General features: G+C 39.9%; 1 protein-coding gene across 1 annotated transcript in view; it reads right to left on the reverse strand.

The window, feature by feature from the left end:
- Positions 1–3,559: 3,559 nt before the first annotated feature.
- UBR1 (ubiquitin protein ligase E3 component n-recognin 1) overlaps positions 3,560–18,421 on the reverse strand; it is a 127,244-nt gene continuing 112,382 nt past the window's right edge. Inside the window, exons 43-47 of the mRNA XM_045822463.1 lie at positions 16,875–16,931; positions 14,631–14,708; positions 10,925–11,095; positions 9,396–9,497; positions 3,560–6,137 (exon numbers count right to left, since the gene is read on the reverse strand). Coding sequence (XP_045678419.1) covers positions 5,996–6,137; positions 9,396–9,497; positions 10,925–11,095; positions 14,631–14,708; positions 16,875–16,931 — 550 coding nt within the window. The 3' untranslated portion in view covers positions 3,560–5,995. The remainder of the gene's footprint in view (positions 6,138–9,395; positions 9,498–10,924; positions 11,096–14,630; positions 14,709–16,874; positions 16,932–18,421) is intronic.

The raw sequence follows: 18,421 nt of genomic DNA on the forward strand, positions 1-18,421 counted from the left end.
CATGAGGAGGCAAGGTTCCTTAGATGGGACAATAATGCTGGGAACAATAGAAAGCAGAAAAGAGAAAGACCAAATGTAAGAGGGAGCGAGATCTTTAAAAAAGCTATAGGCATGAGTCTACAGAAGCTCGGCAGAGCTGTTGAGGACAGGACACTGTGGACATCATTCATCCAAATGGGGTCTCCAGGAACTAACTCAATGGCACATAACGCACATGCACCAAAAAGGTGTAATGTAAAGAGTAAGCCTCCTTCCCAAAACATCAATGCATGAGAGAAAAATCTATGACTTGCCTCCCATACACCCCCAGAAAGGGACCAGCCCACAACCCAAGAATGTGCCCTCACTAGGAATCAAATCTACAGCCTTTCAGTTCACAGGCCAGCACTCCATCCACTGAGCCATACCAGCCTGGGTGATCCTTTTATCTTTACACAAGAGCAAACAGCACTTAATGCAGTTTCACAACTTCCTTTTTTTTCATTAGTAATATTTTCTTCATAAAGATCTGCCTCATTCTTTTTTGATGTTATGTAATATTCATTTGGAAATAATACTTTTTAAAAAGAGACTTATTGAAAGAGTTCCAGCCAAGATGGAGGCCTAAGTAGAAACCCTTTGCTTCCTCACACAATCAAAAGGAGGATATCAACCAATCTAAAAACAATACACAACCAGAAGTGCCAGAAAATTAAACTGCATGAAACTCTGACAACCAAGGAATTAAAGAAACATTCACCAAACTGGTAGGAGGGATGGGGACAGGCAGCTGGGCACACGGAGAGGACCCACAGCAAGGTGATCCGCAAGGCAATGGACCATGTGAGCCAGGCGGGGCTGGCTGAACAGGATACTAAAGACTCAAACTAGCTGGAAACTACTGTAGGGGTGGCCACAGCGGGAGAAACTCCCAGTCTCACACACTACAGAATTCATTGGAAAGTGGGGCTAGAGCTGAGCAAGCGAGCCACATTGGTTCCCTCTCTCACCCTTCCCCCACAGACAGTGCCACAACGCAGCAAAGAGGGTTGTCTCACCCTGGTGAATGCCTAAGCACTGCCCCCTCCCCCACAACACAACAGGTACACCAAGACAAAGATATACGGCCCAGATGAAAGAACAGATCAAAACTCCAGAAAAAGATCTAAGTGATGAGGAGATAGCCAATCTATATAATGCAGAATTCAAAACACTGGTATTCAAGATGTTCACAGAAATGATTAAGTATGGTCACAAAATGAAGGAACAAATGAAGTCTATGCAAAGTGAAGTAAAGCAAAATATTCAGGGAACCAACAGTGAAGTGAAGGAAACTGGGACTCACATCAACTATCTGGAACAAAAGGAAGAAATGAACATCCAACCAGAACAGAATGAAGAAACAAGAATTTTAAAAAAATGAGGCTTAGAAATCTTCGGGACAACTTGAAACATTCCAATATCTGAATCATAAGGGTGCCAGAAGGAGAAGAAGAGCAAGAAGTTGGAAACTTATTTGAAAAAATAATGAAGAAAACTTCCCTAACCTGGTGAAGGAAAAGAAGTCCAGGAAGCTCAGAGTCCCAAAGAAATTGGACAAAAGAGAAATACACCAAGGCACATTATCATTAAGTTACCCAAGACTAAAGATAAAGAATCTTAAAAACAGCAAGAGGAAAGGAGACAGTTACCTACAAAGGAGATCCCTTAAGATGATTTCTCAAAAGAAAACTTACAGGCAAGAAAAGGCTAAAAGAAATATTTGAAGTCATGAAAGGCAAGGAACTACATCCTAGATTACTCTATCCAGCAAAGCTATCACTTAGAATGGAAGGGCAGATGAAGTGCTTCCCAGGTAAGGTCAAGTTAAAGGAGTTCGTCATTACCAAGCCCTTATTATGTGAAACGTTAAAGGGACTTATGTAAGAAAAAGAAGATAAAAAACTATGAACAGAAAAATGACAACAAACTCACAACTATCAACAACTGAACCTAAAACAAAAAATCGAGAAAACAAAAACAAAAACTAAGCAAACAACTAGAACAGGAATGGAATCAGAGAAATGGACATCACATGGAGGGATTTCAGTGCGGAGGGGGAGAAGAATGGGGGGGTGAAAGGTACAGGGAATAAGATGCATAATTGGTAGGCATAAAATAGATGGGGAGAGGTTAAGAATGGTATAGGAAACAGAAATTAAAGAACTTATATGTACAACCCATGGACATGAACTAAGGGGGGTGGAGGCTGGTAGTTTGGGGCATGCAAGGGTGGAGTGGGGATAAAGGGGAAAAAATGGGAAGATTATAACAGCATGATCAATAAAATATATTTTTTAAAAAGGGGACTATTATTACTCTCAGCCAAGACGGAGGTGTAGGTAGATACACTTTGCCTCCTAGCACAATCAAAAGGACAACAAACTTAAAAACAAAAAAAATAGCCAGAACTGCTGGAAAATTGAACTGTGTAGAAGTCCAACAACCAAGGAGTTAAAGAAGAAACATTCACCCAGACTGGTAGGAGGGGTGGAGATGGGCAGTCAGGGTGGAGAGGACACTGCCAAGGCAGCAGTTGGAGGACCAGGTGGGTGAGGCAGCAGATGGCTGATGGGGCGGTCCTACATCTGTGTTCGGATAAACCAGGAGGAACAACTGCAGAGCGAGACAGACCATGCAACCCAGGGTTCCAGGGTTCCAGGGCTCCTTCCTCTCATCGAAAACACCTGTGGGGGTTGAGGCGGCAGTGAGGGAAACTCCCAGCCTCACAGGAGAGTTCATTGGAGAGACCCACAGGATCTAGAATGTACACAAACCCACCCGCCTGGGAATCAGCACCAGAAGGGCCTTTGTTTGAGGGTAGCGATGCAAGTGACTGAAAGCAGCAGCAGCTTGAGAGCTCAGCAAGTGGCATTGTTCCCTCTTGGACCCCTCCCCCACATACAGTGCCACAATGCAGCAAACATTTCCATCACTGCAGTTATTCTGTATATAGTGCTGCTTTAGACAATTGTCTCCGCTTATGGTGTGCTACCCAAAGGGATGTACAAATTTACTTGGAAAATATTTAAATAGAAATACTCTATTTTTCAACTGATTTTTTTTAAAAATTCAATTTTTGGGCAATGTACTTAATGTATTAGTGCAGTAATCCATGAATATAGAAATATATAATGCACGCTGAAAAATTATTTACCGATAGACTGTATGGTTAAAAAGTTTGGAGACAATTGCACTAAATACCTATGTCTTTTAAAGAATTTGTCTGGCCTTGGCTGCTGTGGCTCAGTGCATTGAGTGCTGGCCTGTAAACCAAAGTGTTGCCAGTTTGAGTCCCAGTCAGGGCACACGCCTGGTTGTGGACCAGGTCCCCAGTAGGGGACACTCAAGAGACAACCACACATTGATGTTTCTTTTCCTCTCTTTCTCCCTCCCTTCCCCTTTCTCTAAAAATAAAGTCTTTAAAAAAATAGAATTTGTCTGGGCTGATGACAATAACTTTTGAAGTTTAGAGCTCCTTTCTAGGTATAGATTTTTAGTACTTAAAACCCAATCCCCAAACATGAGAAGTTCCTTTTTATCTTTTTAAATATACACATATAAGATATTTTATTTCAAAAAGCACAAGAACATTATACAAGTTTAAAATTTACATTTGCAATAAAAGATATCAATATATGCATTATCTGTATAACTTCATCATGGATGGAACTTGAATCAGTGGTATAAACATGTTGCAGTCACTAAATATAGATCATCATCACAGTGAACCAAATGCATAGTTGTTATGAAATGACAAATAACCACTAAAAGGTGAACTCACAGCCCATATACCAACATAATAATTTAACTATACAGATGTGTTTTTCTTCACCCTATCATAAAAATTCCTGCCAGCTCCTTATCAAACATTAAAAAAACACAGTTTTGGAGCCATCCTGTTGAACTAGTTCCTCTACATTCTACCTTAAAGAAAGTAAAGTGACTTTTTGCTCACTGTCAGTAAACTTCATAAGCATAATTAAATTGCTTGCAATGATGCAGGCAGACCACTAGGATATTTGAGCATACTTAGAAATCCCTTGGGCTGGGGGCAGCACAGAGACATATGCTCATCTATAGTGCAGAGATCTGAATCAATCTCAACAAGTGGAACTCAGAATGAAATAGGTTCTTTGGCAGTAAAGGTCTGACTGGCCATTGCAGGATAGTCCCTCTGGCAGTTTGAGAGCTTAACCCCAGAATTTATGAAGTGAGTAGAAAAAGACTAGAAATAAAAAGTCAGTTTTTCTTTGCTAAACTGGGGGCAATCAATTAGGGCAGAAGCCAGAGTCTTCTGTTGCCTACTCTAGCTCAGGCTTCCTAGTCAGCCAATCCATCCAACAAAATTATTTAAGAAATAAAGGGAAATGTTCTAATCACTTAATCATATTGGCAAATTTGGCAAACTGAATACTGAATTTCCTGATCCTCACCCATCAATTGTTACAAATTGTTCAGTGCAGTTGAATCTATTTCCTGATACTGTCTCAATAATTATTCAAGTAGAAAATCATGACTGTGATTCCGTGATTCAATCCCTTACTGCAAAATCCACCTCTTTTTTATTTTATGTAGTAATAGGAAAAAAAAAAACTAACCCCAAATGTGCATCATCAGTCACTTCAAACATATTTTTATTTGCTTGCCTTTGCTGAGCACAAAGAAGGCAGGAAAACATTTACACACACACGACAGTAGTCACCAAAGGCAAAGTAAGACGGTCTTTGCATCTTTCAAACCCCTAACGTCACCCCAGAGATAACAGGAGCTAAAATGGAAGATTTCACCTTATCTTCTGTCTGCTGTTTTATATCACACGTTCTTGATAAAAGTTAAAGATTGCACAGATTTTGGAGAGTCTGATTATTTATAAACAAAACGGCTCAACCACAGCATGTTACAGCAGGACACAGGCTATTGATCACATGGCTTTTTTCGTAGTTTGTACTAGTCATAAAAACCAGAGTTTATGAAAAGGTACACAGATAACAAATGAAGAATCAGTCTTGTACAAAGACAGGAGGTTGCAGAATTGGCTTAAATCTGATTGTTCTAATTTACAGCAGTCATGCTCCATTCACTGAGGGAATTTTCTTCACTCTATAGACAGTTTACATCAGAACTGCATCAGGTTTCTAAGAACCAAATAGGATGGTACCACATCATGAGATAAGTGAACTCATTTTGGAAACTTGCCTTTGGAAAATGGAAAGTGTAACTTCAAAACTCCACAAAGCTATTTGAGGTCAGAGGTGAGGATCGTAGGTAGACTCTGTCTCATGAGGAATGAATAATGAATGTACTATCCTAACTCTTACTGAGGTCTACAGTGGGAAAAAACCTTTTTTATGCTGGCAAAAATTTACCTCAGAAATGGCAACTCTGTCCATATAGAGATTTGGTTTAATTTCTGACTGAAATAATAAATGGCACATTATGGGTACTTCCTTAAGAGAAATGATTAAAAAATTTACTTTTTTGAAAATTTTCCTCAGCTACAGAACTTTCTCAAAGTATACTGCATGGTTTCTGCAATTTCTCTTAGCTGCAAGGAAGTAAATCACAAATTATTAGAATTTTATTGGTGATCCAATTAACACATAAAAATGTCCACAACTGCCTGATGTAACTTCATTGATCAGGGAGATGAAATGAAGTGGGAAAGATTAGGAAGGGAAATGAGTTTTCTGTATATATTAGCAGAATCAGACATTTGGGGTAAAGAAGCATTTCTTTAGTGTTCTAGAACATAAAATAGATTAGTCTATGTTCTTTTTTCCTTTTAAGGATATATTCACTAATTGAAAGCAATACTCCATTAAGGAATATTTTATTGATTTCTATCAATATAAACAACTGGACAAGGAGCAAAACACCCTCCAACCCTTCCCCAGCCCTCAGAAAGGTCTCCATAATTTTTAATCAGTCTTCAACATAGTCTTCATTCGTGATTGTCCCAAGGCAGAGCTGGTGCTCATAATGACTGCCAGTTGAATCCAAACAACATCTGATTAGTTTCCTGGCTCCTAGCAATCTCTTCTATTATGCAGTGTTGTTGCCACACCAAATGGAGCTTCCGATACCTCTCATGAGATAAATGAAGGGGGTTGCCCCTCCTTCAGGGAAAAAAAAAACAACAACATGTAAGTTTGATCAAATAACTGCCACACTTTATTGCCCATGTTAGCGTGAACTCCTGAGTTGCTCTTGGAACTGAGAGGAATCACCAGGAGAGGGTTTTAAAAGGAAGATTTTCCCTTCACCATTGATAACTAAGAACTCGATAAATTATTTAGCTAAGGTAGCAGAAATTTACTCCTTGATTACTCAGAAAATAGGTCAAGTATACCATTAGCATTATGGGGCCTCATTTAAATGGCCATCGAGGTCGATAACTTGAAGCAGCTCTATTCTGTTCTGGGTGGTTAGTCTGAGTGGAGCTATTAATGACTTTTTGGGTTTACGTATAGTTTACCTAGCTTTGATTTCCGAATTTGCATAGTACAGGTTAGATCTAAAATGCAACACTAAACCCTCAAATTATATTCTATTCCTCAGAAATACTTGGTTATAGTTTTACTATTAATCATGGTGTGGTGCCCAGAGTGAGGGAGGGGCCACAGGAAAACTCCAGGCAGTGCACATGACAGGCTATATTCCCCAGGTAAAAGGTAAACAAGCCAGTGTGGCTGCTCATGTTGCCCTGGCAACAAAGCTAGTATGGCACAAGATCACAGATTCCCATTAGGAGCTGAGACTCAGCAGGAGAAGCCTTGCCCCAACTAGCCAGAGTGACTGACAGAGGCTAGCCCTCCTATCCTGCTCCAGTTCCTGATTGAAGGGGAAACTAGAGGTCCGAGAGGCAGGTGTACCAAAAGATTAACATGGCAGCAGGGGAGTGTGCAGTCTAACCTGCGGGAGGGATTGCCTGTGGAAACCGGACACTTCTGGAGCAAATAGAATTTTGGGCCTGGAGACTTAAATGGAGGGAAGGCAAAAACTCACCCCTTCTCTTCCTCTGAGATCTGTGCACAGATGCACAGGCTGAGGCACTTGCAGGCCCTGGGTGCTGGGGCAGCCTCAGGTGCCAGGCCCCACACGGAACCCCTGCGTGTCCAGCAGCAGCAGTTGGCAATGGCCCTGGGCCCTGGAGTGGGAAACTGCGGCAAGGCAACTGGCCCCACATGCGCAGACTGCCAGGAGGGAACCTGAAGCCAGATAGCTGTCTGCTTAGCAGCCTCGTGCTCCAGAAGGGCACACATGTAAGGATGGAATGGAATTTTTGGGTTTGGTCTTGGGTTTCAGTCTTTTGGGGATTTCTGTGTTTTGCAGAAGAGAGGAACCTGGTGTCAGGAAGTTCCCCGGTCCCAGAAATTGTGGAAACTCTTAATAAAGACCTTTTTCTGTCCCTGCCAACCTCTGCTTTATACCTGTGCTTGGCAGTGGGCAGTCAAACCCCACTTTTGTTTGGTAACACTATGACACAACAAGTTTGGTGGTGATTAGCAAATATTTCAATCAAACTATTCCACAATAATTCTAAGGCTGCACAGTTTGCAACACTGTGTAACAACTAATCCAAAATGACTAAGGTTAGCTATTGGTAATAATGGAGAACTGAGAGATTCTCATTCCAGATGTAACAGGGTAAAGCCAAGGGGGGGCCCCAAATGGGGATTTGTAATGGGGTACAGAACTCAGGGTGTCCAGAAAATATTAGAAAAAACATATATATATATATAGGATGTCCTCACTCCCACAAGTCTGAGCTGGGGGATGGGACACATGGAGCAGGGCCAATGAGAACTGTGTTGTACAGCAACAGCTTTGCAGATAACCTCTAGAATGGTCATTGAATATATCTATAACCTTTAACTGGTTTCATAGATATATTACATAGTTATGGCCATGCTTTGAGCAGGGGGGATGGGAGTGACTTCAACCCAGAATATAACTGGGAGGCAACTCCCCCTGGTTATAGCACCACTGCCAGCATGAGAGAAAAAAGAAGGAAGGTTGGGACCACAAGGCTTTGGGGTGCTCCCTTTTGCCACGTGGCTTAGGAAGCAGGAGAGACTTTGCCTGGAAGAAAAGGGGTGAAAGGATTCTTGCTGGTGGGCCATGAGAAGGTGCCACATGGTTTTGGATTAACTGGAGAATGTGGCGGCAACACAGCTGGTGGCACCGGGAACCTGAGCCATGGACTTCTACTTCTTTTCCTGAGATAAGGTACCCCGGTCTGGGTAGAGGGAGAAGAAAGGACTGTGTGTTTGTGGGTATTCTAAAGGACTTTAGTATTTTTAATGAAGATATTACGTCATTACTCTAAGTCTGTATAACTTTTAAAATAAATAATCCCTTTCCTTTCCACCAATCTCTGGCATTGAGAGACGTCTTTCCCTGGCAGCAGGCAAGGTGAACCTAGTAGTGGGTGGGGACCCTGGAGCACAAGGGTGGGTCCATTAGGTAATAGTGTATCATTCATTCATCGTCCCCCCGGCCCCCCGCCACCTGCAGTCTGTTCTGCGACACAGAGGAACTCAAGTGTCTCAGTTAGTTGGGTATTTTTAAATTGCCTAATTAATTTTAAAATTCTGCTTCTTTATACCTTTCTGGAACAACTCAGACCTCTTATCTTTAGTCATTAACAACTTTTGTGACTCAGATTATTTCTCCCTAAATCCAGAGAGTATCTCCAAAGGTGGCGGAGTGCTGTCACAATAAAAACAAATCTCTGTATGATCAAAGGGGTTTCAAGTCCCATCAAGTAAGCCTATTTATTCCAATTAATATTTCAAAAGAACAAAATTTCAGTTAAACAAAGACATAGTTTATGATAGGAAGATCTAATCTTTATCTATATGTACTTTTGGGATCATTGTCCCTTAACACCTCTTTCTCAGAAGTAGTAAGTAGTCGTCTAGTACCCAACACCAGGAAGGATAAAGATTATAAGTATTTTGCCTTGCTAAAGCTACTAAGAAGGCTGATATAGCTTGGCAATAAAAAATTTCAAGTACTGCAGTAGAAGCAATGAATATCAATTTTAAACCGAAGTCCCTCGCTGGACACTCCAGATTTCTTTCTTTCATATGTCAGTGTCAATTAAACCTCCTAAGTATTCTGAAGAACAGTTGATTAAACTAATAGAGCATGCAACACATTAGAATAGTTGGTATCTTTAAAAATTTTAGAGAAGCATAAAGTTGTTGAAAATTATATATTATGTTTAGGATGACATATTTGATATTTTTAATTTGCAGCTATTTAAAAATCTCTCTCAATATTTAGCATTAACTTTTGTGTTTAAAGAACTATTACCATCTACATATAATAATGTGACTAAAGTTTAAAAAAAAAAACACAAAACTTACTTCAGGCCAGGATCTGTTTCTCCGTATTCATCCAAGTAAGGAGCTGGATAGGCACAGCCTCTGGCTTTCCCTTCCACTAGGACCACTCTGCATTCTCTGATTCTGAAGCACAGAACAACCAACGGGAAATATTAATAAGTGCATGTGTGCAAATAATAGGTACTGCATCAGAGTTAATCTAGAGAAAGGAAAAGGGGTTCAACTGAACGAAGAACCACATCTCCCAGTCTGATGACCTGTCTAGGTCAGCTAGCAAAGTGGCAAGGCTTTCTGGTTAGAACCAGCCTCCGATAGTATAGATTATAAAGAATCACTGCCACTTTGAAGGTATTTGGGAACTTACAGCAGATAAATGTACACATAAAAACATAACGCTTGTGGCCCCGACCAGCATGGCTCAGTAGGTTGAGTGTCGCCTTACAAGTGAAAGGTTGCAGGTCAGGTGCCCAGTGTGGGCTCATAGGAGAGGCAACCGATGGATGTTTGTCTCTCATGTTGATGTTTCTCTCTCTTCCTACCTTCCCCTCTCTCTAAAAATAAATACAATCTTAAAAAAAAAAGGCTTGTGTACAGATGTGGTAATTACTAAAGAGAGAAACTATAAAATAAACAGATGAACTAGCTGTAGGGCCCCTAGAAAAAGAAAACAGGTGTTGGGGTTTGGCTTCCGTGTAGTCATTCCCCTTGTTATTCCAAAGCATGCCCGCTAACAGTGACTACCTACGCCACAGGCGGTGGGCAGCTGTGCTTATGTAAACGGAAAGTGTATTACATGGGCAGAAGGGGGGGAAAAGCACAGGAATCCTTCTGAATTTCTCACAAGAGCAACCTGTATTCTTCTTTCATAAAATAAGTGACTATTGTTCTATTCTCAGTCTTTTGCTCTGAGAGACCAGGAAAAACAATGGTTGATTGATACAGGAAATGAAGAAAATTAAAATATTCAAAGGACAACTTAAAGTAACCATTTACATACATTTTTATTTTTTATTTTATTATTTTTCATCCTCACCGAAGGGCACGCCTACTGATTTTAGAGAGGAGAGAAGGGGGGGATAGAGACACTGATGTGAGAGAGAAACATCAATAGGTTGCCTCCAATATGTGCCCCATCTGACGACTGAACCACAACCTAAGCATGTGTCTTGACCGGGTACTGAGCCTATGACACTTTGTTTACAGACGAGGCTCCACCAACTGAGCCACACCAGTCAGAGTTTGTGTTCTTCTAAAATGTAAGTTTTAGGACTCTAAGCTCTTTCACTATATCTGAGTATTATATAATATCAGAGTAATCAATATAAAGTTTATCATATTTAAGATTTTCCATAAATAATGAAAATGTGAGTAGAATCCTACTTTATTTTTTATTTTTTACTACTTATTCTGTGATATCTTCTCAAGTGCAATCTCATGTGAACAACTGGTCTCTTAGCTTCTGGTATCATTTGCTACCAACACACTGTCCTCCATATTGAATCCAAATTTCCTCAATTTAGTATGAGGCTTCCAGATCACACACTACTCACTTCAGGAAGATGCAGACTCCAGCTCCACAGTGAAGTGCATGAAAAATGCAAGCTCCAACCTCTTCCCCATTCACGGTTTCTTGGCAGCAAATGTTCTGAGAACACAGTATGGCCCCACAGAAAAGGCAAAGAACGGGGTTCTTCCGCTCATCATCTGCAGACCGTGGGCATCTCAAAAGGGAAGAAAACATTCAGTATGATGGAGAAACAAAAAAAGCATAATATATCCAGCTAGCAGTGAAACATATTTTCATCACTGGATGCTTTGTAGCAAAGAAAGCTCTTAAAACACAAGGAAACACTGAATGGATGATTCCTCTTTAATGCTCCCCCCTAGAAAGACTTAACAAAAAAACCTTCTGATTAATCCATAGTAAGAAAATGTATTATTAGATATAGTGTCCTGACAATTCTCATAAAGTTTGGCAATGAAATATGCCTTGGTTGAGATGTATTTATAGAGCCCAGTCTTCATCTGACATGACCAATTTATAGTCAACTGCCTAGTCTTGATTGATTTAGTCAAGGTTGTGTCCTGTGTTGGAGGAACTATAGATGTACATTTTTTTAAAATCACAATTTGCAGTAAGAGTTCAAACACATTTCTCCCCCATTTATCTGAGGTACTGAAATTTTTAGGGTTTAAATGAGAGACTGCAGTCTTTGAGTTGATGTCCCTTCCACTTGGAAACACAGTAATTCTTAGGAAAGAATAAGTGATAGAGGTAACTTACTTGAACCAAGTAGTACGTTGAGATCCAACTATTTTCCATAATGGCATGGTACAGCATTGCTATAATGCCCCTCCAAAGGGGGTACCACTCTCTGAATGAAAATGATAATGTTTATTCTTTTAACTTCCCACCCTGACAGGTGTGGCTCAGTGGATTTATCCTGCAGACCAAAAGGTCGCCAGTTCAATTCCTGGTCAGGGCTCATGCCTGGGTTGCAGACCAGGTTGCCAGCTGCAGGTATGCAAGAGGCATCCAATTGATGTTTCTCTCACACAGTTTTTTTTTCCTCTTTCTCCCCCACTTCCCCTCTCTCTAAAAATAAATAATAAAATCTTTAAAAGAAAATAAAAATTAAAAAGGGGGTTCTTATGCTCCTATCTCTGCTGCATATTGGACATAATGGAAATATCAAGAATTCCTTAATCTGGGCAGTAAAAAGTAAATGAAACCACAGTGGACATCCAGAAAGGCCCACAGTGAGATCAGATTCTCCAATAGAGTATTAACAATCTATTCTCTGACCCTCAGTTTCTTAGGCAAGATAAGAAAACCACCATTGTCTACAGAGGAGTAAAGGGGCTCTATACACAGGCATTCCCTTCCTGTCTCCTGTAGATGAGTGGACTGTTTTCACTTCCAGGGGGTTGCTGCAGAATGTAATTATAGCTTTTTTTTTTTTTTAAATAAAGCCAACATCTTCTTTCACTTTTAGCAGAGGGTGGCTAAGTCTGAGTCTCTAGCCATCTTACAGAAGAAAATGGGGGTGATACCTAAAATATAATAACTGAGCGGCCACCCTATACTAGAGATGGTGCAGTCTTAATGTAAACCAGTGGTGACAATAAAACTGGAAGAGATCATAAGGTTTATTTTCATTTTTACTTGAAACCAGTAAGTGGTAATATCATCCGTGAGGATTTTCACTGTGATTAATGACTAACACTCTTTTCAGATCCTCCTAAGAGCCAACAGCATGATAGACACCTTTCAATGCTTGGGAGATAACACCTATTCACTGGGCTTCGGCAGTGGCAATGCAACCCTAAGATTAGGACAATCACGATCCCAGAGCTAGATGCAATCTGTGAAATAAGCCAGGTAATTTTTTGAGGGCTAAGAAATAAAGTGACTCAACCACTTCTTTAGCTGGTTGATCTTAATTCTGTATGAGACAGGTGTCAAGGAGCCAACACCAAGATCAATTCTATCTGGTAACAGAGGCTGGGATATAAAGCTGCCCAAGCCCTGACTAGGCCATTTAAACCCCCTGGCTACATGGCTCAAAGCACTCCTTAGTCATTTGGGTAGGGCAGAGATTCTCAAAGTAGGCCAAAGAAAGCCTCTTTAAGCCCTCAAAATGATTTTATTTTATTTTACTTTTTCCTCAAAATGATTTTAAACTGCAACCCCTTACTTTGGTTCTTTCAAATGAAAGCAGGTTATTTAACCTATGACTAAGGACTACTAATTGTTACCTTGTACACTAATTGGTATCTTTAAAACAAAGTTTAAGAGTTAGTTGTGTTTGGGGGGGGATTTCTAATTAAATTAAGTTTACAAAGAAGTCTAGCTGCAGGACAATGCTTTGTAGCATTACAAAACTCCTAACTGAGCTTTGGAATTCCTGCAATTTGGGGAAAGGAAGCTCTGTTACCAAGTACATCATCAATAAAGTGCTGAATGGGCTTCGACTTTCAGGCTGCTGAGATTCTTGCCTTTTAATTAGTCACTGCTAGTTTCATGTCATCATTATCAATCTGGTTTGCTATGGGTGGTAGTGTGATGCCACCTGAGTATCAAGGACACATAATTGCATCAACAGCAATTTTGACTTTTTATTTTCAAGGCATGATACATTGTGATTCAAATATGAAGTACTCACATACCAATGGCTAAAGCAGATGCGAAGTATGATTGTACCTCTTCACTTAGTGACATTTCACTGGTGGTGTTCTGCTCACTAATTTATGCTACTCAAATAACTTACAGCAAGACAGTGTAAAAAAATTATCATTAACTTTACAGGGCATTATTTTATCATAGAGAATCATGTGTTTAAGCTCATGCTGTTCTCTTACAAAAGTAACTGAGAGGTAATTCACACATGGTATTAGTAACAAGCAGAATGTAACTTGTTTATTTTGCTTCTCATCAGTCCCAATTATCCAGTTATTTTTTTTTTTTTAATTTGAAAGTGATCAGTGAAAAGGAAGAGGAAGATAAAGGACAGTTTGAGAAACACTGCTTTATAGTAGTGTTTAAACTGATTGAAGTAGAGGGGACATGGTACCAAAAAAGGCCAAGGGGGTGTCCTCCCTCTTTCCATTATCCAGACATGAACCTGAGTTACAATGCTATGAGCTGTTTTACTGTTATAATGGAAGTCTATATAGATTTTGTTTGGAAAAAAAAGATTCTTCAGTGTTATTTCAGTGAATGAATGTGGTCACCATACTGTAATGCATGTAAAACAGTGTTTAAAGATATATGAATAAACAATCATTCTTAGAATGCTAGAGAAAGAGAGAGAGAAAGTTCTTGAATCTTTAAAAAAATTGAGGAGGGATGTCATAGAAGATGGTGGAGTAGGGAACTCAGTAATCAGTTGCTCTCCTGAAACAACTATTGATCTGGCAAGAACTGTCTGAAGCAACTATTTTGGAACTGTGGAGTACAGATAAACCCTTGCACTGACAGCTGTCAGAGAGGATGGAGGAGGAGGGACACTGTGAAAGAAGGGGTTCTTTAGCCAAAGAACATATATGCACAACCCATGGACACAGACAACAGTGTGGTGATGGCCAGAGGAAAGGGATTGCAGGGGCTGGGTGCAGGTGGGCAAAGGGGAGGAAAATGGGGACATCTGTAATAGCATCAATAATAAAATTAAAGGAAAAAATAAAATAAGTTTGCTAGTGGTGATGTATACCAACTACAAGCTCAAAAAATTTAAAATATATATTTCTTCTTACCTGAAATGAGAAGCTTGATTTAGGAGGCAGCTATAGTCATCAGGAAGCTCTATCAATCTATTTCTTTTTCTAGGGTACCTAAAAATGTAATTTTAAAGGCAATTTTATTTATCAGGAAATAAGCCCAGATTGAAAATTGACCAATAAAGAATGTCTTAAGGATCTACACTTGCAATCCACAGTAATTCCCACTATTGGCTAGATTAACCCAAATTTCTCAGCCTAGAATTCCAAGCCCTTCATCAGCTAGCTTCCTTTCCCAACTCAACTTCCACTATTTCTTAAGACTAAATTGTTCCAGCTAGATTTCTATACTGTCTAGGAGGGTAACATAAAGTAGTGGTTAAGAACACAACCTTTGAAATCAGACAGACTCAGTTACAAATCCTAAATTCTGTAACACTTGAGAAGCCACTTAAGCCTGTATTTCCTGGTCTGAAACTGAGAACTAATATATTATACTTTCTTAAACATAAGGCATACTATTAATTTAATAACACATTTTGGGGGAGACATAACAGATTCATGATGATTTAAGAAATTTTATATGAATATCAAGGAACCTCAAGGAGCCGCTGAAGGCTCAGTAAGAAACTGAAGTGAAACATAATATACCCAGTACTTGATGAATATTTGTAAATGTTATTATTCACTGTCACCACAGTAGATACAACAAAAACCTTGCTTGCATGCCTTGGGGAAAGTCATCTGAATAATGTAAAATTCTTTTCTAAAACCTCAAGCAATTTAAACTCTATAATGCCTTCTATGTTCAGCTAAAAATTATCTCCTCTAAGACTAACTTTGTATCATTAAGAATCTTTTACTCTTTAAATTTCTATAGTATTAACAGTATATTACATAACTAGGGGTGTGCAAAAGTAGGTTGTTATCAGCCATCTTTACCTAAAAGATAAATAATAAGTAAGGCTACAAAATAATAATAAGATAAATGATGCAAATAATAGAATTTATTCATAAATAAAAGAATAAATTGTTTCACATACTCATAACTGTAAACCTACTTTCGCCAACCTCTGCATTATCATACTTTATCTTATGTCTCAAATTTATGTAGATAATTCATTTGTAAACTACCCACCACCAAAAACTCTATGTGTTATGTCTTTGAACTCTCCCAGAGTATTAAGTGCCATACTGGGGAAATAGCAGATGTCTAAAAGGCACACAATGAATTGGAATAAAGGAAAATGGTATGACATGAACAGTCCTAAAATATGTACTCATCTTTTAAACTTTTCTCTCTGCTCCAGGATCTTTCTTTTCTTGGTGATGTGAATATTACTATATCCGAGCACAGGAGTTGGATCTATAATCTCTAAATCACTGACGCTGGGTTAAAGGATGGGTAGCAAATGCACACTTACAGGGACAGTAAACGTGTTCAAGGGGTGAGAAAAGATAAGAAAAGAAGCTGGCAAACATGGACTATGTCACAATGTTTGCTTTAGCCATAGAAGAATGGTACTGGTGTTAGTATTTAAGGCTGGGGGGGTCAACTCCTCTGCTTGTTTATTGATGCAATTCAGTCTGAATAAAAATCAGACACTGTACATCATGTAAGCCAGGCTCTGGAGGGCATACACAGAAGATAATAAGCACGCAGTTCTGGCCCTTGTTGAGTTTACCCTTAGTGATGTAGGGTGTCTGCAGATACACATGCTCACATGTCAACACGCAGAGGGACGATATGCAAGGATTGGCTTCTGGGAGGAGCTGATATTTAAATTGGTTCTTGAAGAAGTGGATTTTGACCAAGCCATAACTTAAGGGAGATAGGAGGGCTGAAGAAAAGTTTTGTTGGGTAGTCTTAAAGCACATAGATAGGAAGGGAAGAGGAGGGGAAATAGTTCTATTTATATCTTACTGTATTCTCAAAGGGAAAAAATACTTTACAGGAATAATGTCAGTACCCTCTGATTTTAATATACCAACTGCTCCAAGATGCCGTCCCTTCTTTTGCCTTTTAATAGGCTTGCACTAGCTTAAGGAAGAGGACCTGGTGGCATCAAACTACTTGGGAAATAGGCAGCCACTCCAAGAAAGAACAAATGTAGGAAGAATCTGATTTCTGGCAAAGACCTAACTAACATAACAGAAATGGAGGAAACAATGTACTGAGCGAGAATGAAGAAGACAACTAGAAAGCATGCTCAAAAAGCCAAATAGTTTTGGAAGCACAACTTCTTGATACAGGGAAAGGAACTGAAAAGTAAAACCAACCTGACTACAGCGCTTTTTTGCTTCAAACAGTTCAGTAAGGCAGGATCTGCACACCACCTGTATGAGGAGCCAAGAGAAAAGGCAAATGGGTCATCACAGCTTTAGTACAAAATTCATCACCGCACTACTCTCTCAAAATCTTTCTGTCCCTTCTTTCCGAGTTCCTTCTTCTAGACTTCTTTTATTTTATATCTTGCCCCTTTTCTCCTCTACTTTTTTTTGTATCTTCCTATTTATTTACCCCCTCTTTTTATTCATTTCTTTTTAAAAGAGTTTATCCATCAAGGTCCTGCTAGAAAAATAAAAAACGTTCTAAGTACTTCAACAAGAGGGACTTTAATAACAGGGACTGGTAATAAAAAGTGACAGAAGGGCTGAGAAGACAACCAGGAGATGAAAAGACAAGGCAATTCAAAAATGAGCCAATAATCAGAGGCCCCCACCTTTCCTAGGCTGGAGGAAAAAAAGGGAAATAATGGTATTGCTGAAGCCCAGGGGCTAGGGTCACTGATGGATGCTGAAACCACAGCAGCCTTGTCTGGTGGGCAATGGAGCCAGAGAAAAGCTACAGCCGCTACCAGAGATGCCCCACAAGGCAGAGAGAGGCAGCCCAAGGCTTCTCTCAGCCTCCCGGCTTCCCATATCCCTCCAGTGCTTCCCACTGACTGAACGCAGGCAGAAGCCAACTGACAAGGGAAGGGAGACTGGGAAGGTCTGCCGGAGTCAGTCCCCTGCACACAGAGCATGAGATGAGGAGGAAAAATTTTGAGGCAAGCAGAGCCAGGAATGGTAAAAAGGGCAAGGGCTTTCTGTTTCAAAGTTTAGACTTTTATCACTTACTATACTAGATATAGCAAGTTCAAAATGTATCAATTTCAAGAATATAAAAGTAAAATTAGTATAACCTACTGTGATTATCATACTCAACACAAAGCATGATACTAATTTTTCTGACTCACTTTGATTCATTTTTAACAGACTAGAGATCAGAATACCTCATGAGAAAGGAGAAAACAGAAAAGAACCTAACGAGGACATGAGGGCACAGAGAAGGGTGACAGAAGACAGGCGGACACTCACACAAATCCTGACCTGGGCATGGAAGGGGAAAAAACAGCGGTTAAAGAAAAAGACAGACAAATTGAAGAGACTAAAGAAAGTCATGGAGGAAATAAAGTAAGAGTAACACAAGGATGATTATAAAAATGATTGAAAATGGTGGCAACAAAGATTAGGGTGAGGAGACTGGAGATTGGAGGGTGAAGAGCGGCCAGGAAGGCCAGTAAGTAACGGAGTAAAAAAAATTTTTTCTGAAAGAACGACACATTCCTCCGGGGGAAGTTTAACGGACACTCTTTGATCTACCAAACGACACTGTTTTCCTCCTCAGGCACCCTCCTGAGATGTGTGCTACCATGGAAGACGTGCTGCGGTTTTGGATATAGCCCCAAACGGGACTCTTTTAACACTGTGGCTGCTGACAACATGACCTCCAACACATCCCCGGGCCCCTTGCCAATTTAAAACAGATGAGGAGACAGTAGCTA

This window comes from Phyllostomus hastatus, unplaced genomic scaffold (assembly GCF_019186645.2).
Source record: "Phyllostomus hastatus isolate PE091 unplaced genomic scaffold, TTU_PhHast_1.1 phas_scaffold_501, whole genome shotgun sequence".
Lineage (NCBI taxonomy): Eukaryota > Metazoa > Chordata > Mammalia > Chiroptera > Phyllostomidae > Phyllostomus > Phyllostomus hastatus.